Genomic DNA, 26281 nt, shown 5'->3' on the forward strand with positions numbered 1-26281 from the left:
ACGTTATGCTGTCTTTCCTTCCCCATGTTGTTATCTGACCAACTACATATTAAAAAAAAAAATCCATCAGCAACAAATGTAAGGCTTGTCAGCTCATAACATTCACAGATGTTAAGGCCAAGAGGAAGAAGAAAGTGCAGAATCAAGCCAGCAGAGGATTTATCTGTATTGGGTTTTTTCTTGTCCTTATTTCTAGATGAGTTTCTTTTTGGGTAAACAAAGTCAAAGAATTCATATGGTTGATACTATGAAATATATACTTACCTAAAAGTTTTTGGTAAGAAATATTAGGGATGTGAGTATTTTTTACAAAAATGTGTAAATAAACATCCTATATTGTTCATTATACCATTTATAGCATAGCTAATTCTTTCACATCTTCCTGTATATTTATACATTTTCATAATAAAATGTTTGAAAAATATCAGTCTATATCAGGGTTTATGAGTGCTATTAGAATTTTGGTTCAGATAAATCTTTGTTGTTGGGAGGTGTCCTATGCATTGTAGGATGTTTAACAGCATCCTTGGCCTCTACCCACTAGATTCCAGTAGCATCCCTCTGTTGTGACAACCAAAAATGTCTCCAAACATTACCAAATGATGGGGGGAGGAGAGGACAAATTGTTCCCAGGTGAACACCACTGGTCTATATGCAGGCATTATACTTGGATACAATTTTTATATAAAACATATATTTTATTTGTTTACTTTTGCTTTTCCTTAAAACTTAGATAACCTACTTCTAAATTGTCACGTTAAAAAAACATAGACCAGAGCCAGCCCTGATGGTCTCAAGGTTAAAGTTTGGTGGGCTCTGCTTCAGTGATCCAGGGTCGGTTTCTCGGCACAAAACCACACCACTCATCTGTCAGTAGCCATGCTGTGGTGGTGGCTCACATAGAAGAACTAGAAGAATTTGCAACTAGACTATACAACTATTTACTGGGGCTTTGGGGAGGGAAAAAAAAAAAAAAGGAAGATTGGCAACAGATGTTAGCTCAGAGTGACTCTTTCCCAGCAAAAACAAAAAACAAAAAAAAAAATAAAACAACACCTAAAACTCATACAATGTTATATGTCAATTATATCTCAATTAAAAAATTAATAATAAAAAAAATTGAAACATTTCAAATTAAACAAAGCTTGTTTATCTTTTTCTTTCTTTCTTTTACCTTTAAATGTATTTCCCAATGGTTGATAGGCCTCAGATTCATATTCTGAGATGGAAACAGTGGTCTCTAAGAAAAACATGGCATTGTTTTCCTGGGTGGACTCCATGAAGTCTGCAGTATTTTGGAACAGGTTCACAACAGAGACTTTCACATCTTCCATCAGACTCGTGGGAGTGAAGGAACTTTGATCGGTGAAGGAAGATGCTCTCTCATCCCCACGTGCTATTAGCAGGGCTGTCCCCATGTGTGTTTCCCCTTCAGGCAGCCCCAGAGCCACCTCTGCAGCCTCTGTCAAAGGTTCGCCCTCTTCCATACCTTCCACAGTTACTTGGGCTGTCTGAGATGTGTCCATTCTCACCTGAGTCTCTGTATTGTCTCCAAGCTTTGGGGTCTTTATCTGGCTTACACTCTCTAATTTGGTGTCATCCCACTCATCACTTATGACCAAGGCTGCTGGAACCGCTGTGCTGACACTCACCGTGACTTCCGGGGCTCCCAGCAGGCTGTCAGTGTCTGGCTCAACACTCAGGGTATACTTGGAGGTTGAAAGCCAGTGCTTGGTGGCAGGAGCCTGGGTATCATCAGCTGTCATCTGCGAAGGCTTCTCCCTATCAGGCATGAGACTTCCAGGCTCAGCGCCTGTCGTGGGCTCAGCTCCAGGAAAAGAAGTTGTCCTATGTTCTGTGTCTGCTTCAAATTTCTCAGTCCTTGGATTGAATAGCATTTCTTTAGTATTCACATAGGGTAAATGTCCTAGACTAACTTCTTCCTGACTTTCAGTTGCAAACAATTGATTATCCACATACTTCAGAAAACCTTGTTCTGCTTCTGTGTTCCCTTCCACAATGGGCTGAAGGTTGGCACTACTGAAGGGCTCCTCCTTCTCATCAGTCTTCAGAGAAGCCGTTGCAGTGACAGGGTTGGTTAACACGGCCTTAGAAAGCTGGCTTTCAGGAGACGTTCTCTCTGGCTGGCTGGAACCAAATACTGCTTCCCCTGCTGGGACCACTGGCTCAGTAGCAGTGTAAACACCATGGCTATTAGGCTGCACAAACCCAGCTTGTACAGGATGGGTTTCTTTGTTAATAGGGAACTCTTTATTTAATGATGTTGCTGATGGTCCCACTAACACTATCATTGGATCTTCAGAGACCACCAATTGGGGAGTGCGCTTTGAAGTAACAAAGTTATTTTCTAGGTCATCTGCGTTCATCCTCTCAGACTGCTCTTTTTCTGCATGAGCATGTGCTACCTCCCTTCTTTCCACTTTGGGGAAGGCCAGACATTGTGCGGCAAAGTTCAGAAGTAGAAAGCTACAGAAAGCTAGAAAAATGTGCCATACGATTGGTCTGCTCATAGTGGAAGAGAAATGTGCACATAAATTGGCAGAGTTGACAATTCCAGTAATTGAGTCCTGCAGAAAAATAAAGCATATCAAACTGTCATATGAATATATTTTGTAAATAAGTCCCTTTAAATTAAACCACAAGTAAAATGGTCTCCTTGACTTCATGCTCAGAGATAGTACGTAAGAGAGGGCTGTTCTATTTCTTTGTACCTTTGAGAAATGGATAACCCAGTTCATTTTTCCCTGCTGAATTCCGCAGCTGATTTAACTTGAAGCTCTCTAGAAAAAGGTACACACAGTTCAAGTACCAAGTTCATTATTTCTTAAATACCTACTTGAAATAAACTACCCTTGAAGTCACATTTGCAATATTATCCCCAAATTCCTCTACTAACCATGTAGTCAAATGACCGCAGAAATGGCAACATGTCCAGAGAATAGAAAGTGAATTTTACATTTACTTACATTACATTCAAAGAATCTAAGTGTATTTTAAAACTTATTAAATATCATCATAAAATACTAAATACCAGTTATAGTCAAGAGTTTTCAAAAGTATACAATTGATTTTCAATTAAATTTGTCTTTAAAATGCTTAAATTATTTCTTTTCTCTGCAACAACTATAAGAATTATAGGCAGGGGCCAGCCCGGTGGCGCAGCGCTTAAGTGCTCACGTTCTGCTTTGGTGGCCCGGGGTTTGCCAGTTCGGATCCCGGGTGCGGACATGGCACCGCTTGGCAAAAGCCATGCTGTGGTAGGCATCCCACATATAAAGTAGAGGATGATGGGCACAGATGTTAACTCAGGGCCAGCCTTCCTCAGTAAAAAGAGGAGGATTGGCAGCAGTTAGCTCAGGGCTAATCTTCCTCAAAAAAAAGAATTATAGGCAAAAGCTTCATGTTTCAAAATTTAAGGATTTTTCTAATTTTTACCTAGAAGGTAAAAGAGCTAAAAAATGTACACAAGTGTATTCCTAGAAAAAATCTTTTGGAGAGAACCTAAATATATTTTTAAGTTGTCAATCTTTATTGAATACACATTATTGTAAGATTAAGAGTCATCGTATTTTTTAAAAACTACTCTTACTCTCATTACAACTAAAACTATATCGAAACTGTTGATTTTCCTCCAAACTTAAGAGTTTTAGTTCTTTTTATCTATTTTGCTGAGTAGGGTTCTATCTTTTCCCATCATCAGAAATTTCTCAGATACTGCAGGTTTTCTGGAAAATTAAACCTGGAAATTAAAATTCTAAAATAAAAACCTTATCTTTACAAAAGTTATACTTTTTTCTTTCTTTCACATCTAATCATTAAACTATCTGGATCAAGCATGTGTTGTGCACCATAAAATACAAAAATTTACATTTTCATAGGGCCCTCTCCCCTTAAGGAGTTCAAAGCTTCCACAAATTATCCCATTTAGTCTCACAGATTCTTTTGAGACAGAGAAAGGTCAAGTCCCTGGTCTCAGATGGCAGAAGAGAAAAAGAAGGCTGAATTTTTCTACATGAGAAAAGAGGAACCCATGGATTTGATGCTGAGGCCTCTTGCCGACTAGCAACACCACATGAACACATCATCATGGAAGCAGGTTCTCCAGTCCCAGGCAAGCCTCCAGATGATGCAGCCCCAGCTGACATCTTGACCGCAGCTTCTTGAGAGCCCTTGAGCCAGAACCACCCAGCTAGCTACTCCCAAATTCCTAACGCACAGAGATGGGATGAAATAATAAAAATTTACTGCCACTGAGGTGAGGGTAAATTGTTACACAGAAATCTTGAACCCACAGTACTTGGGAGAATACAGGAATGGCATGACATCATGAGGTGCCATGTGCCAAAAAGGAAGAGCACACCAGGGAGCATAAACTCAGTAGCAGAGGAAAACTGAAGCCAGAGGCAACTAGGAGAAATAACAAGCCCCTCGCCCCCAAGAATCCTCAGAGACAATGAGAGGGATGCTCAATTTCCCCAAATGTAGGATGCGGGTTAGGAACAATTCTATTTAAATATTAAATTACTTACAGGTAGCTAGTATTGTTTTAAAAGAAGAGACTATGCGAAAGATATTTGAAGAGGGAATAGCATATGCCAAGGCATGTCAACGCTCTGGACATTAGTTATCTCTATACTTTAGATGAGCCAAGAAGCATCCTAGCTCATAGCCAGGTAATAGATTTGGTAACAGTATTTGGCCTGTTGCCTCTATTTTCCTTCCTGAAAACAAAAATATATGAAACTACACCTTGGATTTCTGTGCAGACAAGTTGAACTATGAAACTCTATATAGCCGAAGACACATACAAGCTACAGAACTCTCTGGTTCATTGCTGATCTGTTCAGACAGCTGCCCTTTCCTGAATAAATATTTTTCTCATTCAACGAAATCTTACTAAACATCCCAGAAGATGGAGAGTGTGGCCTAAAAGCCTGGTCTACATGATCCCGTGCTTCTGGATAAAAACCCGAAAAGAACAGGTCATCATGAGTGGCAGTAGAGTTTAGAGGCACGTTGACTGGCGTCAGAAAAACGAGTCCTGAATCCCAGCCTTACTGTTGTTAAAACTTGCTATGTGACACTGGGAAAATGGCCTCAGTTTCTCCTTTGACAAAATGAGGAGTTAAACAAAATAATGTTTGAAATTCCTTCTACCTCCATGATTCTATTCTCATGTTTTACGTATATCATTAAAAAAAATACAAATGTTTTCATATTCCCACAATTTTGCCATCAAGTAGGGAAAGCACCCAAATGACTGAACAAATGCTTCACATTTTATTTATATGTTCTGGAGTCACATGTACTGAGAGGAGAATTTGAACAAACAGATGGGGGGCAAGTGATAAAGATTTAATACAACCTCAATTGCCTTTCCAAAACAGAATTTTCCCTCAACATTTTATTTTCATCTAGATCTTGAGCTTTAGAATTTTTGTGTGAAGGAGATTCTGCCATGGCTCTGAAAGACTTTCCTTCTGTAACTAAGTGTCGGCCACCTGCTTTCTAAATCCAATTACAACAGAAAAAGTGGGGGTGAGCTGCAAGACTAATCCATGTCTGTGTACTGCGGCCATATGCTCCTTCTCCCCACTATTCAGAGCAACGCCTGAACTTTAAAAGAAGGAGAAAAGACAGCCTGGGGGAACGGCAGCAGGGAACACGTCTGCTATTCAGATAAACTGGCAGATGACCTTCAAGTTCCAGGTCTTTCTCCATCTTTCAAAGCACAGTACAGGTTCATATCGCCACCCCCACAAGTTGGCCATCCCCCCATTGGAGTTGCATGGTGTTAGAGAATAAACAGGAAAAGACTGACCCTTGTCAATTCAATGACAATACTTCTAAGCCCAACTAACCATCTGCAATCATATTTTGAGAGCTATAGGCCTTTTCTTTTTTCCTCGACACCGTATCCCCTCCCTGGCAAAGCGCCTGGCACAGAGGAAATGTTCAGTGAATGCTGGCTGAACACACAGACAAAGGTCTGCAGCCTGCTTTGCTGGGGTGGGGGGGGGGGGGGGGTTGCATTGCTTGTTAGCATTCTGTGTCTTAATTATCTTAAATTAACTCAATCATAAGAATATTTAACAAACAAAAGCACATTTCTTTAACTTTTCCTTCACACTGTGACTCTGGATGCTGCTTTCCTTCCACTATATCAGTCAGTGCGAATTAATTCAGATAAATCAACTCCAGCCAAATTGCTAACTGATAGTGGATATTAGCTTGTAATAGCTTAAAAAGCAGCCCTTTCAGAACAAGTCAGTAGCACTTTGTCCATCATTCGCTATCAAGGTGTCCTAATAGCTCGACAGTCCTCGGAACAATTTACCGCATTTCTGCCACCAGTGGGCAGATAAGCGGTTCTGTCAAGCAATATCTCTGACAATCTTAAGTAGAGACAGTCCAGACACTGTTTCTTTGTCAAGCCTAGGCATATTCGAGTTTCAAAGACAAATGAAAGACAACATAAAAAATACAGCCTTAGCCATTTTGTTAGACTTAACAATCAAGTGTTTTTAAACACTCAGACAACTAAGATGTATACTGCTATTGTTCAGTGTGTTACCAAAAGGGAACCGGCATGTTAAAACATTCTCATCAGTGACACAGCTACTTTTTTCAAAGTAAATTGAGTTCCATGTACAAAATATAAGGAATGTGAGCCTGGCCCTAAGAGTACTCAGGACACAGGAGGCCTGCAGAGGAGGCCTGCAGAGGATGCCAAAAAACTGGGGATAATCTGCCTGGTATTTTCCTTTTCTTGAGATAAACACAAATACCGTCAATAGCTGGTGTGGGGTTTCAGAAAGAAAGCTCAGGAAGAAAATCTTAGATTTTCATTGTCTACTGGAAGTTACGTGGATGCCACCTCAAACCACAAGCTTCTCCATCTAAACTGGTATCATCTTGAATTCTTCTCTCCCTTACATTTTAGACTCACAACTTTTGTGGATCCTTCCCTCATAATCTCTCTCGGAATTGTCCCTTCCTGTCACCTCACTGGATTGTTATTATTTTTATTGCCTCTTAATTGACGATCCTGTTCGGACTCCTTCTCCAATCCATCTGCACAATCCAAATGGTTTATTCTTAAGAATAAAAATGACAACAATCAATCAAAAATGGCTACCATTTGGGAGATGCTACATGCCAAGTGTTATAAGGGCCTTAAGTAAATTACCTTATTTAATGCTCACAACAACCTAATGAGATAGATACCACCATTATCCCCACTTTCTTCATGAGAAAATTACAGGCTTATACTTCTACAGAAATGCAGGCTTACTGCATTTCTGCCACCAGCGGGCAGAATAGAGGATAATTAACTTGCTTATGTGTGTCTGTTTTTGAACTTGTGAATTCTGTCCGACTTCAAGTTCCCTGCCTTTGCCACTACAACTCTCTGCCTTCCCAAAACACATCATTTAATGTCCCCAGACATACACCTGCCAAACCCATATCTAAAATCCACCCCACAGCACTAGTGCCCAGAACAAACCTCATCACCAGTGGGTCTATTGCCCTCTTATGTGCTACACTCATTTCCAGTTCCTAAGTTTTGCTCATGACACCACACTCACCAGAATGCTCCCTTCTTCTGCCCAACCTCAGCTATCCAAACCCTGGCAGCCCAGGTCACCTCTTGTTTACTAACTACTGTCACAAAAATTCCGGCCCATTCTCTGCCCACCATTCTCCCAGCATCTCTGGCACAAAGAGTCATGACTGTAAGTCTTGTCACCTCAAATAAGACTGTGTTCTTTGCACGCAAACATGGTCTGTTAGCTTCCTTTGTTTGGCATATCATTGCTAATAATGGTAGGCACATAGGGGTGTTCGATAAATATTGTTGACACGAAGTGAACAGAAACAACCACTTAAGAAAAAGAATATTCAGAGTCTCCATTTTATATTGTAAGATTTTTAATGACATTTCAGTCTATCCATGTCTAATTATATATTTTGTTCATTACCTAACCAATTTTGGCTGCTTATTCAATGTGTCATTTTAACAATACTAATAACTTCCATATCCTCATTTCTGCTATATTTTAGATTTTCAGAGTTTATTTCATTTAAAAAACGAGATGAACAGTAACAAGAGACAGGTCTCAGAGCTTCAGATCGACCTGCTTCTCAATTACCATCTCATCTTTAAAATCCAATTAGTGATTTTTTGATTGATGAGGGGAAAAGAAACTCCTTCCCTTCTTGGTTTTTAAGTAATCTTTCCATTTTGTGCTATTCCTGATCCTTAGTGATTAATCTGTCATTGTCTTACCTTTTCTTTTTTTAATCCTTAAGGTTCTCATTGCCAATACTATTTCATTTGTCTAACACTGAGCTTACGAAGACTCTGACCCTATTAACCCAGCTGTGGCACAGAGCATTAAGGTACCTCATTTCTGATCCACTGTGCTATTGACAACTGTCACTGGCCTGACATATTGGCTTTAAGATCATCGGCCCCAGTCATCCTTCACCATAAACTAAGTAGCTGGAATGACAGATGATCCTTTCAGCAGCCTGTTCGACCACAGTGTAAGGAGGGAAGACAGAGTAACCACAAAGAAAAGCATGGTCCCCAGGAGGAAGGCGGCCTCAGTGCTGACGGGGAAGAGGGTAAGTAGGCTGGGGTCAACACGGTCACTCCGGCAACTACCAGCAAAGTGCTTCACCATCCGTGCAGACCTCAACTACGTTCCACAGACTGAGCCCACAGCTTTATTCTCTACAGTCTAGCAATGCAAACAGATGGAGACGTCTGTGCTTATCACCCCTCACGCCTCATCCTATCCACAGTAAAAGAAACTGGACCGCAAGATTTAAAAATTGGCTTCAAGTTCCAGCTCGACCTTGGGCAAATCAATGAAACTCAGTTTTCTCATTGCAAAATGGAGAAGATAAAGTGCTCATTCTGTTTTCTTCAAAGGGTGAAAGAGAGACAAAAAAAAAGTGATAACAGACATGAAAATAGTTTGTAGAAAAAGTTTTAAGTATCATACAATTTAAGACACGTTAGTGTGGTACTGACATGCATTTCCCTCAAACTACAGAAATGAGAGCAATTTGAAGCATCCATAACATTCTTTTTTCCCCCAGATATTTCCATGGGGTTCCCTCTTTCAGCTTCTCATGTAGACAAAGTGACCTGGGAGTAATCTGATGTTTGCAGAATCCTGTCCTAATCAATCTTGGTCAAGAAGCTCTTGTCTATCCATCCTACAGTACCCTTCAAGGACCCAATCTGACACTTCATTTCTGTTCTTTGTGGTTCACAAACCTTATGCACTTGAGGAGATCTCTAAGTACAGTACTAGCTGGCAGGTAAGGAGAAAGTAATCCCCAGGTAGGCATTTCAAGGAATAAACATAATATCTAACATTTCAAGCTGAAACTTGATTCAGATACTTTTCTTATAATCACCAAGTAAACAATATGGAAAAACAGGATTGACCACACATCTTAATTAAGGGATAAGTTTTCATTTTACAGAAATTAAACCCAGGTTGCCTCTCTGAACAGCCAGCTTCCCTATGTGAGAATAAACAAAATTCAATGAACAAAAATGCAATCCATGCACAATTTTTCAAGCAAACATCTGCTGAATAAAGAGTGAAGTACACCTTTAGTTGAAAAGTGGAAATTTTCCATAACAGGTAAGCCCATCTTCCTCATTTTGATTCTATACTTATATTTAGCATCCAACTATTTCTCTAGTACCAAATTATGATATTGAATAGTCTAGCAAGACACACCAGAGTATAATAGCAAGAAGCTTCCCACAAAAACAAAGACGAATCCACATCTCCCTAATAGGCTCTGTTGCTGTAGCTACCTTAGACTCGGTGACTCCCAGGAGTTTTGTGAATAAACGCCATCAACATCAAGTCTGCTGCATAAGTGTCTGGTTCATTATTACCACAAATACAACTCTACCTTATTCGAAAGAGTAAGGACATACCCCTTAAGTCTCTACTGTGTGTAAAAGTAGCAATGTTCTGATACTGTGAAATCTCACTCTGATTTTGAGTGTCTTTCAATAGATGCTACAGTGGAGTCCTGCCGGCAAGTGAGAAGTCTGTCAGCAACTCTGTAGGAGCTTGGCTTAAACAAGACTCCTTGGAGCCCAAAAACATCACTTGTGATCAAAGAAATACACAAAAAGGAGAGGGAGGCATGCAAATTCTGACCACACATTTTGCTCCCTATAGAATCTTTCAGAGCTCTATGGACGGTTTTGTGAACCACTCCCGCTCCCCCTTAAGTTTCTAACTAAAACTTCCAAAGAAAGAAGGCAGACAATTTAAAGGAGCCTCTCTCCTCTCCTCCGCATCAGCTCTGCACTGAAATGAGATACCCAGATCCTGGCAGATCCTCGGGATCACTTTGGGAAGGCAAAGATGTCTCATCCTTGAGAACTCCAAACTCTTGAGGATGCTATATCTTGTGCGCCTGGCCGCTTCCTCCCCAGCCAGGGCTGTACGTGTTTGGAATCTACATAGGTCGGCTTCTGTCGGTGACCAGGACGCACATGCGACATCTGGGCACTTCCAGGCAGCACCTCCCAACCATACTGGAGTCTCAGGCAGAGCCTGACCTCTGCGTCTAACCCGCAGGCCCTCTTTCCAATTAAGTGACCTTTCCAAGGAGCACCCTCCTGCTGTGTCCTGGGCGACTGGTCAGGGTCTGAGCAAGGAGGTTCTGTGACATCTCCGCGCTAAACACTCAACTGTTTGTTTTCTGCAAAGTAGCAGAACGCATTTCGGTGGCCACCGCGGCCCCCATTCGCTCCTCGGCTGCTGGGCAGTGACTGGCATCGGGGACATTAAAATCAACGCTTTGAAAGGAGCAAATCGTAGTCTTCGGGAACTTCTCTATCACCGCTGTGAGACTGGGAGGGGAGGGGGAGAAGAAAGAAAAGCCCACACAAAAGCAGCCAGCCCTGCAAGCTCCGCCAGCACAAAGGCCCGCTCGCTGGTGCGCAGCCCGGAGGCTGGGCTGGAGCGAGGAGTGCGGCGAGTCCACCAAGGCCCGCGCACCGCGCCGAGCGCGCCCGGAGCGGCCCCCACGCACCCCTCGCCGGAGCACCGCGTTCCAGCGGGGGCGCAGGACGCACGCCTGGCGCGCGCCGGGCTGCCGCGCTCCCCGGACTTCACCGCTCCCGGGGCGACCCCAAGCTGCCCGGGGCTCCAGCTCAGTCTCTGTCCCGGCGCCCCGTCTGCAGCCGCCGCCGCCCAAGCGGGAGCAGCCGGGCCCGTTCTCACCTGTGCGCCTTCAGCCAAGCAGCGCGCGGAGGAGAGCGGCGGCGCCCGCGCTCTGCATCCCCGCGGCGGCCCCTGCAGCGGTGGCGGCTCCCTCCCCGGTCTGGGAGCCAGGGGGAGGGTACTTCGCTTTGTTGCTTATTCATGAGGCCGCGACTACGGCTGGGGATTGGGCGGCAGGAAGATGCGCCCGCCCCGGCTCCGCCGGCACTGACACCCGATGCCGTCGCCCCACGCCCCTCGGCGTCCGCTTCCCCGCCTCTGCTCCGGCGCTGGCGCCGAGTCGGGAGGCGAGTCCGGGGTCTGGAACCCCTCCGGAGACCCCCTGACCTGCTGCCCCTCTTCACAGCCCTGGGCTTCCGCGCCGACTCTCCCTCAGTGCCTGCGGAGCACAGACTAGGCACCCTTTTCGCTAGGAGAGCCTGAATTTCTCTGGTCCTTGGTTAAGGCAAGGGGCACAAGTCGGAGGCTGCAGGATGTTCCTCGTGGAGACTGTACGCCTTAGCCTGGCCCCTAAGTAGGACGCCATAAAGTAGCCCTACACAGTGTTCCCTTCTCGATCACTCCGAGAAGAAATTGAAAATAAGTGCTGATAGGAAGCACGGTTTGTTGAGCCCTTACTCCTGCCAGGCACAGTGCTAGGTGCTTCATTCATTACCTGCTTAATCTACCCACTAACCCTGAAACGCAAGTATTAACAGGGGAGGAGGTTGTGGCTGATGGCTGTGTAACTTCCCTTTAGAAGACCTTATCTTTATGTTCCCCAGAAAGGTACTCAAAAAATAGTTGTTGCATGGAATGAGATTGAAATGAATTGAATCTATATCTGTTTTTGATGTGTATTCAATGTAGTACCATGTCATATACTGTACTGTGACCAGGCCTTCTACCTAAATTCAACATCCACCAGGTGGATAAGCCATACCCAGCCTGACCAAGTTGTGTTTTAACATTTAAGTCAGTTATTTGAAACTCAGACCACAGCTCATGAAAACAATGTTACACAGTATGGTGAAATTCCCAGCTAGACCACAAAATTAGGTCTACCTGACACAAACGCAGGTAAATAATAGTACTAATAAAAAAACAACGTGATCAATCAGGTTGGACCAGAGGACCAAGCAGAATAGAAGAATAGAAGACAGCAGGAGAAAGGGATTCCAGCGTCCCTTGCTTCTAGGGCCAGCCCTACACAAGAACTTGAAATACTCAAAGTTTCTGTGACATCTTCCTCCCTCCTGTTATGCATCCCTCTCTAGCATCCTAGTATTCTCCTTAGAGACCCCATAATACTCTAAGTCCCAACTATGGAACTCCACTCCCCAGACCTACCTTACACTCAAAGTTTTCCATACTCCACAATTACCCTTCTCCCAGAGTAGAATTCCTGTTTCCCTTTTGCTCAGTACAAATTATTTCAGCTATGCAGTTAAAGTAAAGTGATCTTGTTGGAACTCATTTATACTAGTCCTTTATCCTTCCTGAAATGGTTTGTATTGCTTTAAACAGCTCTGATTAATGCAATTTATCTCAACTGCTGCTGTTCGTACACGGCAGTGATAATAAGATCCACCCCAGCACCACACAAATTGTAAAGCAGGGACAGTTGTACTCTAAAAGTCAAATCAGTACATCCACACACAATGAATGTTATTAACCTTTTATGACTAAAGCAAGAAATTGTATGTGTGCATTAAAAGAGTTTGAGAATGTGCAAAACTCCAACCAAGGAATAAGCAAGGAAGCTCAGGAATGCAGTTTGGGGGTTGCCAGATTTAGTGATTAAACACAGAGGATCTCCACTCAATATTTGGGACACACTTATGCTAAAAATTATTTTTCGTTTATCTGAAATTTCTATTTAACTGGGCATCTTGCATTTTATCTGGTAACCTTTGCAGTATTAGGTGATTACTTGGTCCTGGATGGTAAAAGCCTCTGTGTCAGAAAGGAATTGGTCACATGCAGTGAAGAACAGGATAACCAACCCCAAGAGCCAGGAGTGGACAACGTCCATTCAAATGCCAGCCTGAGGGGAGAGTCTTGGCAACGCAGATGTGAGCATTATGGTATCCTTGGTAAGGCTATCACTAAATTGGGTAGAAATGTTTCACAGTGTATCAGCTAATTCTCTTTACTCTGATTCCCTGTACCAAGTAACTGTCTGCCAGCTTGATTTCCCATGTATATTGCCCATAAGGCACTGCTGAAATGAGTCCATGTGAACAGGCTTGTGTGTGTCTGTAACAGATCTACTTCCATTGCACACAAAAATTGAGTTTCTGGTCTTGCAAAAGTGAGAACAAGACCCCTAGTGGGGGCTGACACCACCAAGGTAAGTGCCACCTAAGGGCTCACATGAGACCTCTTGAAATCCAACTGGCAGGACTTCCTCAGACTCTGTGCCACTGTGTCCTGAGGATGTTTTTTGTTTCAGTTTTCTTTGTTTTGTTTAGTTTTCATTTGAAATTACACCAGCGACAGGCACGTGAGGCAACAGAACAAAATGAAATGAAAGAGGCACATGAAGAAAAATCTTCTTGGAAGGCTGAATTTACCTGGAATCTCCTCAAAATACTTTCTGTCTGTCAGTGATTTTCCATCTCTCTATTTTTTTTTCCTCCCCTTATTTTTGAACCCTCTAAAACTCCCTCCTTGGATTTTGCTGTTCTTATAGGCTCCCAAGGCACCAAACAAAGAGGTCGGGCCATGGAGAGAGGGGACAGGAGCACTATATAGGTAGAGTGGGGGTCAATGGCAAATTGGATATTTAAGCCTTCCGTACAAAAGATTGTCTCTCCTTTCTGACCTTCCTAAAAGTTTATGAACATGAGCTTTCCAGCACCTCCCAATGTTCTCCACCTCTAATTTTCTGTTGGAGACATCCTGGTTGCTTTTAATTTTTTAACTTGAAATTCCCAGGAGCACACTCTGGTGTAAGAATTGCTTAGTAGACTCTCCTCATTCTGGGTATTCAATAAATATTTGATAGTTATGATGATGATGATATAAATAATGGTAATGATGTTAGAATCAGTTTTAGTAATTCTGATAGAAGTTTTCACTGCATTCAAAACCCTCAGAACACTTCAAATGACCTATTTCAGCACTACTGAGCTTGAATTTTTACCTCGTACTAAATTATGTCTTTAGTATGCAGTTTATTGGGAAAATAAGTAGGTAGAATAAATCCAATAACAAAATGGTTTTCCTTAAACAAAGCTTTGGAACAGCAAATTTTTATACACTGTAGTTGCTTTTAACTGTTAACACAAGTCCACTATATTTCTCTATCTTTGTTATTTAGATCTTATTATGCAAACACCCAGGTGAATCCTCTTGCTTGTCTGCTCTCCCCAAGAAATCTGTTATAATTGTTGAAGCAGAATATTATATTTACATTCCCTTCTTTTTAAATCTGTTATTTTCTATATTCTCTAATTAAGAAATCTAATTAAGATTTCTTTAGGCTCTGAACTTTCTGATTCAGTTCTAAAAAATGCAATTTTGCCCATTGCCTCAAAAAAGCAAGATATGAGAGGAAAGGGCTACTGACGCAGGTACAAAACAAAATTTCAAATCAGCACAGCTGTTTAAAAAGAAACTTTTTAGATAAAGTCAAGGGTGAAAACATTTACAAGAAAGAAATCTTGTCCTTTTTTTTTTTTTTTGCAGCCATAAATAATGTCCTTGTGAGACTGCCTGTACAAATTCTTTTTAAGAGTCTTGAACAAAAGTTCTAATGTCTCCTGTGGAATACACCTTGTAATCCTAAATTATCATCATGAATTGGTCATCATGAATAACTATATTCAAAATGGCATCTATAACTCTAGGCAAGATATGAATTGTCTTTTACTATGTCAGACAAAAGAGTCCTATCTCCAGCCTTGTCTCTTTTTTTATATGCCAAATGGTAAATAAATCTATGACTTTAATAGATTTCTTATCTTAAATAATGGGCATGAAATATTTATTATTGACATAATGGTATGCATATCTACTGCCTATGTTGCAGAGAAAGATCATTTACTCTTCTCTGCCTCTACCAAGGATAGAATTAAAGAAAACGGCTTTACCAGAAACAGCAAAGCTCAGGCCCAAGGAAGCACTCTTGTCAGAGAAAGCTCTTAGAGACTGGAATAGATTAGTGAAGAGGTTATATAGTCTCTTTTGTTGGAGATTTCTAAAAAAAGGATGAATTTCAATCTGACTGGGTTGTGGGTTTCTGATGAAACATCATGAGCTCACTCAACAAGGAAATTATGGGGATAGTTGTAAATATGGGAAAATTACCAAATATATTTACTGCAGCTAACTGCGTTACTATTATCCGCCTTCCAACAAATGTTGCTTATTCTTACTTTTAAAGAACGTGATTCAATACTACTCAGCCATAAAAGAAGACAAAATTGTCCCATTTGCAACAACATGGATGGACCTTGAGGGTATGATGTTAAGCAAAATAAGCCAGACAGAGAAAGACAAACACTGTATGATTTCATTCGTATGTGGAAGACAAACAAACACATGAATAAAGAGCACAGATTAGGGGTGACACAGAAGGGGGTGACAGGGGAGGGGGTGAAAGGGGTAAAGGGGCACGTGTGTATGGTGACAGATAAAAACTAGACTATTGGTGGTGAGCATGATGCAGTCTACACAGAAACTGATGTATAATAATGTACACCTGAAATTACACAATGTTATAAACCAATATGACCAGAATAAAATTTAAAAAAATAACAAATATGTGATTCAAGTACTAATATCACATTCAGGATACACATGAGTATATTCAATCCGCAGCACATTGACAGCAAAGGCAGAGAACAGGATACTATCAACGGAGTATCAATACCATTACAATGAAGATGCACTCGGGGCTCATAACCAGAATAATACCAACAGTTTGAACATTGGTTTACCAAGGTTTAAGTATGCCATGGACATCAGTGCCAAAAGAAAAGACTTTCCTTCAGTGCAGCACTCAACCTCCTGCTAAATTCCTTGTTCCTATACATTTTGGTTAATTCTTCTGGCCAAACTGTTAGATGACAACAGAGCTGAGTTCATGTCTCGCAGTCATGAAGCAATGAGCAGTGCACCATGTAATGTGGGCTGTGCATTTATTTTGGCATTGAGCTTAGCTCCATGGTTAATCAATCAACAAGTGTTTCTGTTTTGTGGAAAGTATGTGGTGTATCACAGATATATAATTGAACTCAACTTTCCTCACAAATCTTAAATATAGTTGAGAGGAAAAGGTTATACACACGTAAACATTATCAATAATACGTAATATAAAATTTCCTCATATGCTTCTTAACCATCTAAAAGTGGTACTGATTTTCATCAGCTTTTTTCATGATTCTACTACAGAGAGGAACCATCTGATAAAGCCTATGTGGAAAGTCCGTATCTTAAAATAGTTAGTACATGTGTTATGTAACCATCTCCCCCCGCCACCCCAAATTGTAAGCTCTTTGAATTCAGACCGTGTGTTTTATATAGTCTCAGATTTCCCACATCACCTACAGCAGCGCCTCAATAGAGCAGCTGTTCAAAAAGTATTTGTTGGCTTACCATGGCTATACGCTTATTACAAAATAAACACAGTAATGCTCATCATTTTACAACTATGAATCATGAACTGACGACTACTAACATCTAAAAGAAGTTTGACCAGCTTCAGAATGAAATTTGTTAGTCTCATACCGATTGGGAAGATATATTCCAATGTGCATGGCTCTGAGAGCCACGATTTCATTGTTGTTATCCTACGAGAAGGGGTTAGTCCATGCATGCATGTGTCCTATTTGTACCCAAAGGACTAGGCCAATTGATATTTGAAGTACCCTTCTAACCACAAGTCTGCAATCTTTTTAATTGGTAAAGTTCACATTCATTTAAAGAGGAGTTTCACAAGAACAAGCACCCTGAGTGCAAGACAAAAAAGAAAATAAATTGCTTCAAGCTGAAGGCAGAATTCATATTCCATTCAGGCCCAAACCCTTTGAAATAGCCAGAGCAATATGTTTTGTTTTATTTATTCTTTGTCAAGACCTACAATACAAAGTAGACATAAAAGATGCATTTTGCGGAATCAGTTCAAAGCAATTCCTTGGTAACTTGTTTGCAAAAATAGCCAAAGGGAAGAAAACTTCCTTCAGAATGAGAATGATTGAAAATAAGTCTCATACAGAGAAAATTCCTTACTTTTGGACTGGCCTAAAGTGTGAGGCATCACCACAAAAGAAATGAATTTATCTCCCAAAGATCCCCAGTAAAGATAAATGGCATGATCGTGTGAGGTTCCTTCTTTTCTTTTTGCTTTTAGAAGGTTTCTATAAGTGGTTTTCAGGCATAGTGACATCTTTTGTTTTTCTTCCATTTCTCTCTTTGTAAAAGGCATTTTAGGCACTTACACTGCCAGCTAATGTTCATTTTATGACATTGTTCTCAGCCGTCATCTTACATGGATGAGCACTTTTCACTCAGATCATTTTCTGCTTTCATCGAAAAGCAAAACTTTTTTCCCTGTTAGACTCCATTTTTCCTTAAATTCTGTTCCTTTGTTTTTTTCTCATATTTCTACTTGCTTGCTAGATTCTTTTTTTTTTTTTTAAGTAAGATTAACCCTGAGCTAACATCTGCTGCCAATCCTCCTCTTTTTGCTGAGGAAGACTGGACCTGAGCTAACATCTGTGCCCATCTTCCTCTATATGTGAGACGTCTGCCACAGCATGGCTTGTCAAGCAGTATGTAGGTCTGCACCCAGGATCCAAACTGGTGAACCCCAGGCCGCAGAAGCAGAAGGTGTGAACTTAACCACTGCACCACCCGGCCGGCCCCAACTTGCTTCCTAGAGGCCATACTGTCGCTTTTGAAATTTAATGTCTTCTCCAGGGCGTACGTTGTTCCTTGTTTTGAAAATGCAGGCCTGAGAACTTTGGCCCTATCCTCTTTGATCTGTCTGAGTCCCAGTGTGCTGCTGTGTTTGGGGCAGCCTTGAGGACTATAACTAAATCCCACATGGCGCAATGCGTTACTTGTTCGTGAGCAGTTTTACAGGCCCATGCTTTTGCCCAAGGCAAAAACATAAACAACTGGCCTCCCCTCCCCTCCCTTCCCTCCAGAAGGAAATGTGGCAGACATGAAGGGCATCTAAAGAAGATGATAAAGATATGGAAGAAATAAAAATATGAGAAGATATCAACATTTTCCCCATCGCAGAGAAGGAAATGAAGGCAAAGACAGTTACCTCCACGCTCCTCCTCCTTCTCCAGTTGAAGAAGGTGGACTTCTGACTGGAGATGCCAGGGACAAAGAAGGCACTTGAGTGAAGGGACAGAGAGGAGACTCAGATTCCTTCTTTCCCTCTTCTCACCTTCTTTAGGAGCAGCCTTGAGGGTAGAAACTTTGAGGAGGTGCAGTTGGGCACTGGGAGTGATATGCCTGACAGGTGCCCTTCCTTCTGGAAAGCCCCGTGGGGTTGGGCCAGGTGGAGTTTTACTTTATACGCTGGTACGGTCACACTAGTTGTTACAATAATGAGGCACTTCCATATCAGCTGGTGAAAAGCCATTATCCCAAGTTGCTACTCCAAGCCCTGCCCAGGCCCTCCCCTTCCCAGCCTCAACTTCTCCACCACCTCCCTGCCATCCAGAAGTAAAGAGGGATGGGCAATGCCTGGCACAGTCAGGGGTCTCTTCTGATTGGTTAGTGCAGTGCTCATGCCATTCCAAGTATTTTTAACAGCCTTCCTGGTTGAAGCAGAACAGTGACATATTTAGACAGGGAGTGTGAGAAAGACCTTCTCTCAAAAAAAGCCCATTTTCAGACCAGAGAGTCCACAGGTGGCAACTTTTTTACCAAGTGGCTCTCCTAATGGTAGATTCTGAATGTGCCTTTGAGCCTGTGCCTTGTGGAAGCAAGTAGAACTTGCTGCGTAGGTCACAGGGAGATTCTCAGCCTTTGAGGATAAGAGAGCAAACACGTGTTATAGAATATAAGTAGAAGCATTGCTTAGGAGCCAAGAGTGTGCTTTTAGCTCCAAAATCAGATAACAATAGTTCTGATATCCTAGGATTCTTGGGAAGATTAAATGAGACAAAGTGGAAAGGACTTAGCACAGTGTCCTTAACACCCATTACATGCTGAGTAAACACTATTATTTGAAACAGAGTGCAGATCCAGTTGATGAGGTATTGATTTTCAGGTATAAAGCAGGTATTTCCTGAGTTGATGATTACTGGACTTTTTTTCACTTGAGGAACTTTCTGAGAGCAAAAGTACCCCTATTGCTATCCTCCTGTTTAAATTTCAAGTTATGATGGAAAGAATAATTTTCTGTGGATAGATTTTAGAATGGTGGTTTTGGCATAATTCTGTAGCATTTTCTTGGAATTTCACCAAGCAGATTTAATCAATAGGGCTCTCAAATTTAAGTAATTTGGACTATGTCTACTGAGAGTTCTCATTAACACTGATTTTTTCCCCAAACAAAAATATTCTTAAATAGGCAGAAAATGTTTTTAAATTTGTTGAGATTATGCTATTATTTAAATGATTTAGCATTTTATGAAAATGCACTTAACTAGAACCAATTACATCACTTACATAGCTGAAAATAGGTTGAAAATGTAACACTATCTGGCCTATGAGGGACACAATATATTTATCTGATTTAGGGATCTCAAAACATATTATGAGATGTACATTTATCAGATGTTTTAGAGGTGTATTTTTGTCCCTATTTCCTTATTTATCAAATGAGACACTGAGACTGCAAGAGATTGCCCAATGCCAGGGCAAAGCCCATAGGAACTCATGCCTCTGGATTTGTAGTCCAAGACTTTTCCTCTCATACAAAGGGCTGTCTTCAGAGGCATGACCCTGTTTCAAAGGGAGAGAAACATATTTAATGGCTTAATCAAAGATACAGCTCTACAGCTAAGCATTGCCATCTATGTTGACACGTCAGTACCCCCGGCTCATATTCACTGACCTGAACTCTTGTCTCACCTTTCTTCAGTAGCTGGCTAAGGATGCTTACTTGTCTTCGGGACTTACCTTGAGCATCGCCTCCAGGAAACTGTCACTGATGACCTAGGCTGGGCTGAGACCCCTTCTTCAGGTCCCCATCACTCCTGGGCACACCTCTGTCATAGTTCTCAGGTTCAGAATAGCTACATCCCGGGCAAGCAGTCTCTACATTGGTGCTGTGCTAAGCCTACCTCCTGCATCCCATTCCAGCCTCTATCACTTTCCAGCTTCCATCTTCCCCTCAGCCTGCATTATGCCCCTGCCTACATTCGCTCTCAGTTTGTACCACTCCCCAACCTGCATCCCTCTCAGCTTTTATCCTCCTAGCCTGTATCCTCCCCAAACCACATACCCTCAACATATTCCCTGCCAACCTGTATCACTCTCCAACCAGTAATCACCCCAGCCTGTATCTCTCCCAGCTTGTATCCCCACTGCCTGCAAGAGCCTTAGCTTGCATCTCTCCCCACTAGACTTTATCTTCCTTCCTGTGTCCCTCCAGCCTGAATTCCCCTGTGAAAGGAAGAATTCTAAGACAGCCCCAAAGATTCCTGGCCCTTGATGTTCACACACCTTCTCCCAGTTATTCAATCAAATTCTGACCTAGGTGCTGCTGTGAAGGAATTTTGAAGATGCAATTAAGGTTCCAAATCAGTTGACTTTAAAATAGAGAGATTATCTGGGAGGGCCTGGTCTAATCACGAGTCCTTTAATCCGAATCCCAGGTTAGAGACAAAGAAGTCAGAGGGGCCATGGTGGGGCCATGTGTCAAGGAACCACAGGTGTCTTCTAGCTGCTGAGAGTGGCCTCTCCCAACAGCCAGCAAGAAAATGGGAGCCTCAATTCTACAACCACAAGGAACTGAATTCTTCCAACAACAATGTGAGCTTGAAAGAGGACCCTGAGGTTCCTAAAGGAACACAGCCCAACTGACACCTTAATTTTTGCCTTGTGATACCCTGAGTGGAGAACTCAGCCACACCGGGCCTGGACTTCTGACCTACAGAACTGCGAACTAAGAAACGTGTGTTGTTTTAAGCCACTAAATTGTGATATTTTGTTACACAACAATAAAAAACTAACACAACCTCGCCCAGCCTGTGTCTTCCCCATTTATATCCCCAGTCTAATCCCTCAGGATGAGGCTGCCCAGTTTGAGTCATTCCCCAGCCTGAACCCCACCCCCCACGCCCCACAGCATGCATGCCCCCAGCCTGTGTTCCTTGCAGCCTGTACCATTCCCCAGCCTGAAGTCTTCCCACGTACACACAGCCTATCACGTGCAGCTACCCCATGAATCCAGTCACACACACATACACACACAGACCACTAACACCACTGGCTCCCCTGCACAGCACAGCACCCTAAGTGACTCAGCCCAAAGAACACACCAGTCAAATTCAGAGTCTGCATTACCAGATGGAAATTTTGTCTCCTTTCCAAGACCAGTGAGCAGGGCTGGACATCCCAAAAGGATAACTGTAGTCTCTTCTCCTTTGCTTCCTTGAGCCTCAAGTCAATTATGAGCAGCCAGTGAGTCCTGCCTCCTCAGCTCTGAGCACTACGCTAGTTTCTCTAGCACCCTAGAATCAGAGGGCCCCTCCAGGTGGCCAAAGGTACTCCCTTTGTAAAGTAAAGGGCCTCAGATCCACTGGCCAACATCCTTTCATCCCTCCTCTCTAAGGATCTGAAAGTCCCTTTCCTCCAGGAGTACTGCTGACATCCCCCATCTCCGCATTTCCCACCTATATTCCAGGGCCAAGCATTGTTTCCTCTCCTCTGGATTTTTTTTCCATCTGTACTATCCCACAACTTCCATTTGTAAAATGGTGCTTTTCTCAGTCACGTATTTCTCCATAATGTATCCTTGTCCCTGAACTGAAACTCTCTCTAAGGGGGTTGGGATGAATGGCATAAGTAGCCAATACCCACCTTCAAAAAGCAAACATTAGGTGAAGAAGATGAGATATCTGCATAAAAGGGTAAATCACGTTATATATAACAACCTTGTGAGATACAGTTATTACCCTTATTTCACAGATGAGGAAATTGAGGCTCAGAGAGGTTAAGTTGCCAAGGGGCACACAGCAAGCAAGCAACAAAGCTGAGATTCCAACTCAGGCAGTCTGGCTCCAGAGCCCATCCTCTTGCCCACTCTGCTGAACACTTACTAGGTGTCACTGTACTTGGAGTGTGTGCATGACTTATGTGACAAAGGAGAAGGAGAGAACAGAGAGAACTGTGTGCTGAAGTGACCAGGAAATTTTCCACAGAGAAATAGGGCTTGAGCCAGCGTGACAGGAAATTTGGACTCAGGGGTCCAAGGGTGGGGTCCTCAGGTTGGGGGAATGGAATGAACCAGCATAGGAGTGAAAATATGCATGTTCTGGCACTGTAATTTGTACAGGGGAGTCAGGAGAAATAAGGCTGGAGGGAGAAGTGAAGACTGGATTGTGGCTGCCTTGAATGCCAAGCCAAGAAATTTGGCCTTAATTATAAGGCAAGAGGGAAGGTTTCTGGGCAAGTGGATGGAGAGAGGGGAAGGGCAGGTAAACATAGTGACTGACTGGACTTGTGAGACAAAAAGAAGAATAAAAAAATCACCCCAAGGTTTATGCTTGGGTGTCTAGAATAATTTTAGTTTTAATAACAGAAATTGATTAAAATCTATTTGGAATTAAAATTTGCCTCCTTACAATAGTTACACATGTCATGTCTTTAAATTCTGCCAGGATGGAAATTGCATTTGCCCCCTCCCCCCCCCCCCCCCCCCCCCGCCATGAAGCAATCTGGGAAAAATTTATATAGGGCCAGACAAGTATGAAGAGTCAACAAGATCATCAGACTCCTATAGAGGCTCCTTTCCCTGTAGAAAAATTCAAAAAGTTCAGCTATGCTATGGGCATGTTGGCAATGAGCCAGTTGTCATCTGGTGTAGCACCCGACATAGGACAACGGAGGAATTCACCTCTAGGTGAATCCTTTTTTGCTTTATATGTTTATCAAGCAGATGAGAAGTGGGTTTCTGTTGAAGATGCGATCAAAGCAGATCTAATCTGCTGAAGACATAGAAAATATTGCCGGTCAATAGTTAGAGACTGTGGGTCATAACTGTATACTCCCCAGCTTTTTTTTAGATACGTCAGTGCTTTTAGGAGTTTAGTCACTATGAACATGCAACCTAAAAAACACGCTTTTAACTTTTTTGTCCACAGAGTGAATTAGCAATAAACAAGAACGTAAAGAGCTTGGGAAAAGATACTTCATGCCGGCGCTGAAAGACACGGCAATACTTGAGGAACCAGGAGAGGTGTCTGGTGTCTTCCACCACTGCTTGGCCTGGGAGAGTGAGCTGAGATGGGGAGGAAGCAATGGAGACCTGAAACCTGTCATTCTACTGCCACCTGCAGCCCTGCAGGACAGTCCAGACCCGCACAAGAAAGCCAGAAAGCAGGAACGTCAGAGCCAGTTCAGTTCACAGCCTAGTCTTGCCATCTACCAGCTGCTTTTACTTGGGCGAGTTACCTTACCTATCCGTGTCATATTCTTATGCAAAGAAAAAGTTAAAATGATCTATTCTATTAAATTCCACCTGCAAAGTACCTTGCAGAGCATCCACAAGATTGAAGAGGCCGATGACAAATAGCTCCTTCTCCCTTTCCCTCCTCGGGCAGCAGGAAGCAGTGGAGGTGATGGGGTTTTCCAACAGCCATCTGGTTAGGGCCCAGGACCAGAGAATCTAAGAGAAGGCAGGTCCTGGAGAATGAGGCTGCGGCTGGTGCCTGTGTTTTGGAGCAGCCTCCACGGCAGGCCTGCAGCTTCCTCCAGTAGACCTGCAGGATGGAATGTTCATGGAAAGGTAAACAGAGCCAGAAGTGGGGACCTAAGGAAGGAACCAAATACCTGGAGATCAAGTGGAGAAGAAACAGAATTTAAAAGGAAGTATGTGTATCGGGGCCAAAGAGTAGAGCTCACAAAGTGCTGAAGGCGAGTCCTTTCAATAAAAAACCCACCTGAGCCAAGACAGGAAAACCTTTGTCCTGAGACCAAGATTTAGGGACAGTTTCCTCTGAGAAAACTGGTAAGAAAAGGACAGGGGTTTGGTGACAAAACAAAGACCCAATTATCAAAACTGGGATACAAAACGGGAGCAAGGTTGGAGCAGGGTGACAAGATCAGATCAGGAGGAACAGCTGCGACCTGGTGCTGAGTCACTGTGACCTGGTGCTGAGTCAGCAGAAGACTGACCCTCTGATTGGTCCTCAGGCCAGGAGTGCAGAGCCCTCACCATGAGCCAGGAGAGACGGTGAGAGCAGGAACATAAGCTTGGCATTAAATGGGCAAAGCGTGGATGTAATCTTGCAGTCAGGGGCTTTCCAGGCAGTAGCAGAAGCCAAATTCTTTTCACTGTTTCTGCCTCATACTCACTGGGGGGAACTTGTAAAAAATATCAGTGTTCCAGCCCCCCTCAGACTTAATAAATTAGAATCTTTCCGGGTAGGTACAAATCACCTGCATCAGGTGAATCTCACGCAAACTAAAATTAGAAACCCAGAGGTTTAGATTGTAAACTTTAGAAGGACGTTCTTCCTCACTTTGGTTCTGAATTTCCATATTTATGTCTCTCTCCTCTCTCTCTCTAGAAAGTGACTAGCTTCTGTCAAAGTTGACTACAGTGGAGCCATTTTAAAATGGAGTCAGAGCTGTCTCTCCAGAGAAACTGCTCTGTTGTCTTGAATCTTGTACAGAGCCAAATGTTTTGACTGGGCCAAAACAGCAATTGTTTTACAAGCAATTGTTTGAGAAGTCAACAGGCAAACAGACATCCTAATCACAAAGACTGAGGATTGTGGACTTTTTGAAGACAGAATCAATAGTCAATCAATGTTTAGCCAAGACTAGCTCTCTGCCTCAAACTCCAGTTAAATTCTTTGCAATACGACCTCTTTCTTTGCCTTTAAAAGCCCCTGACTGGCTGCCCCGTGGCCGAGTGGTTAAGTTCACACGCTCCAATTCGGTGGCCCAGGATTTCCCTGGTTCGGATCCTGGGCGCGGACATGGCACCACTCATCGGGCCATGCTGAGGTGGCATCCCACATGCCACAGCTAGAAGGAATCACAACTAAAATATACAACTATGTGCTGGGGGGATTTGGGGAGAAAAAGCAGAAGAAAGAAAAAGAGAGAAAAATCCCCTGACTTACTCCTTGACTGGACACTAGTGGGTCTCTACCTGAAGCCATGGTCCCTAAATTATAATTCTTGAGACCTCAAATAAACTTTTTTGCTTCTCTGTCAGTTTATGCCTCTTACTTAACACTTCTAATAACTATGTGCAACTCAGACTCTGAGGTAGGTTCAAGTAGGTTCTTTTTTGGTGTGGTAAAATATATAATGCCATTTTACCCGTTTTCAAGTGTAAAATTCAATGGCTTTGTGTTGTGCAACTATCACCACTACATATTTTCTTTTTCATCACTCCTAATGGAAAGTCTGTACCCAATAAGGAATAACTCCCCATTCTTCCCTACCCCCAGTTCCTGGTAACCTCTAATCCACTTTCTGCCTCTATGAATTTATCTATTCTAGATCTTTCATATAAGCAGAATCACACAGTATTTGTGTATGGGGTCTTTCACCTAGCATAATGTATCTGGCTTTCACTTGGCCTTTTGTGTCTGACTTCTTTCATTTAGCATATGTTTTCAAGGTTCATCCATGTTGTAACATGTATATCAGAACTTCATTACTTTTTATGGCTGAATTATATTCCATTTCAAGTATATATCACATTTTGTTTATCCATTCATCTGTTGATGGACACATGAGTTGTTTCCATCTTTTGGCTGTTGTGAATAATGCCGCAATGAACACTGGCATTTAAGTATCTTGAGTCACTCTTTTCAGTTCTTTTGGGTTTATCCTGAGGAGTGGAATTG

At 42.5% G+C, this 26281-nt stretch overlaps 1 protein-coding gene across 3 annotated transcripts in view; it reads right to left on the minus strand.

Annotated features, from left to right (window-relative positions):
* The window catches only part of ARMH4 (armadillo like helical domain containing 4), a 166000-nt gene that overhangs the window by 111575 nt on the left and 28144 nt on the right, over nt 1–26281 (minus strand). For 2 of the 3 annotated variants that reach the window (XM_070249808.1, XM_070249809.1), the window contains one exon: nt 1175–2588. In XM_070249808.1, the coding sequence (XP_070105909.1) occupies nt 1175–2531 (1357 nt within the window). In that variant the 5' untranslated portion in view covers nt 2532–2588. Of the gene's footprint in view, nt 1–1174; nt 2589–11297; nt 11422–26281 lie in introns of those variants that run through there. The other variant, XM_005605207.4, reaches the window with a different exon arrangement.

This window comes from Equus caballus, chromosome 24 (assembly GCF_041296265.1).
Source record: "Equus caballus isolate H_3958 breed thoroughbred chromosome 24, TB-T2T, whole genome shotgun sequence".
Taxonomy (NCBI): Eukaryota; Metazoa; Chordata; class Mammalia; order Perissodactyla; family Equidae; genus Equus; species Equus caballus.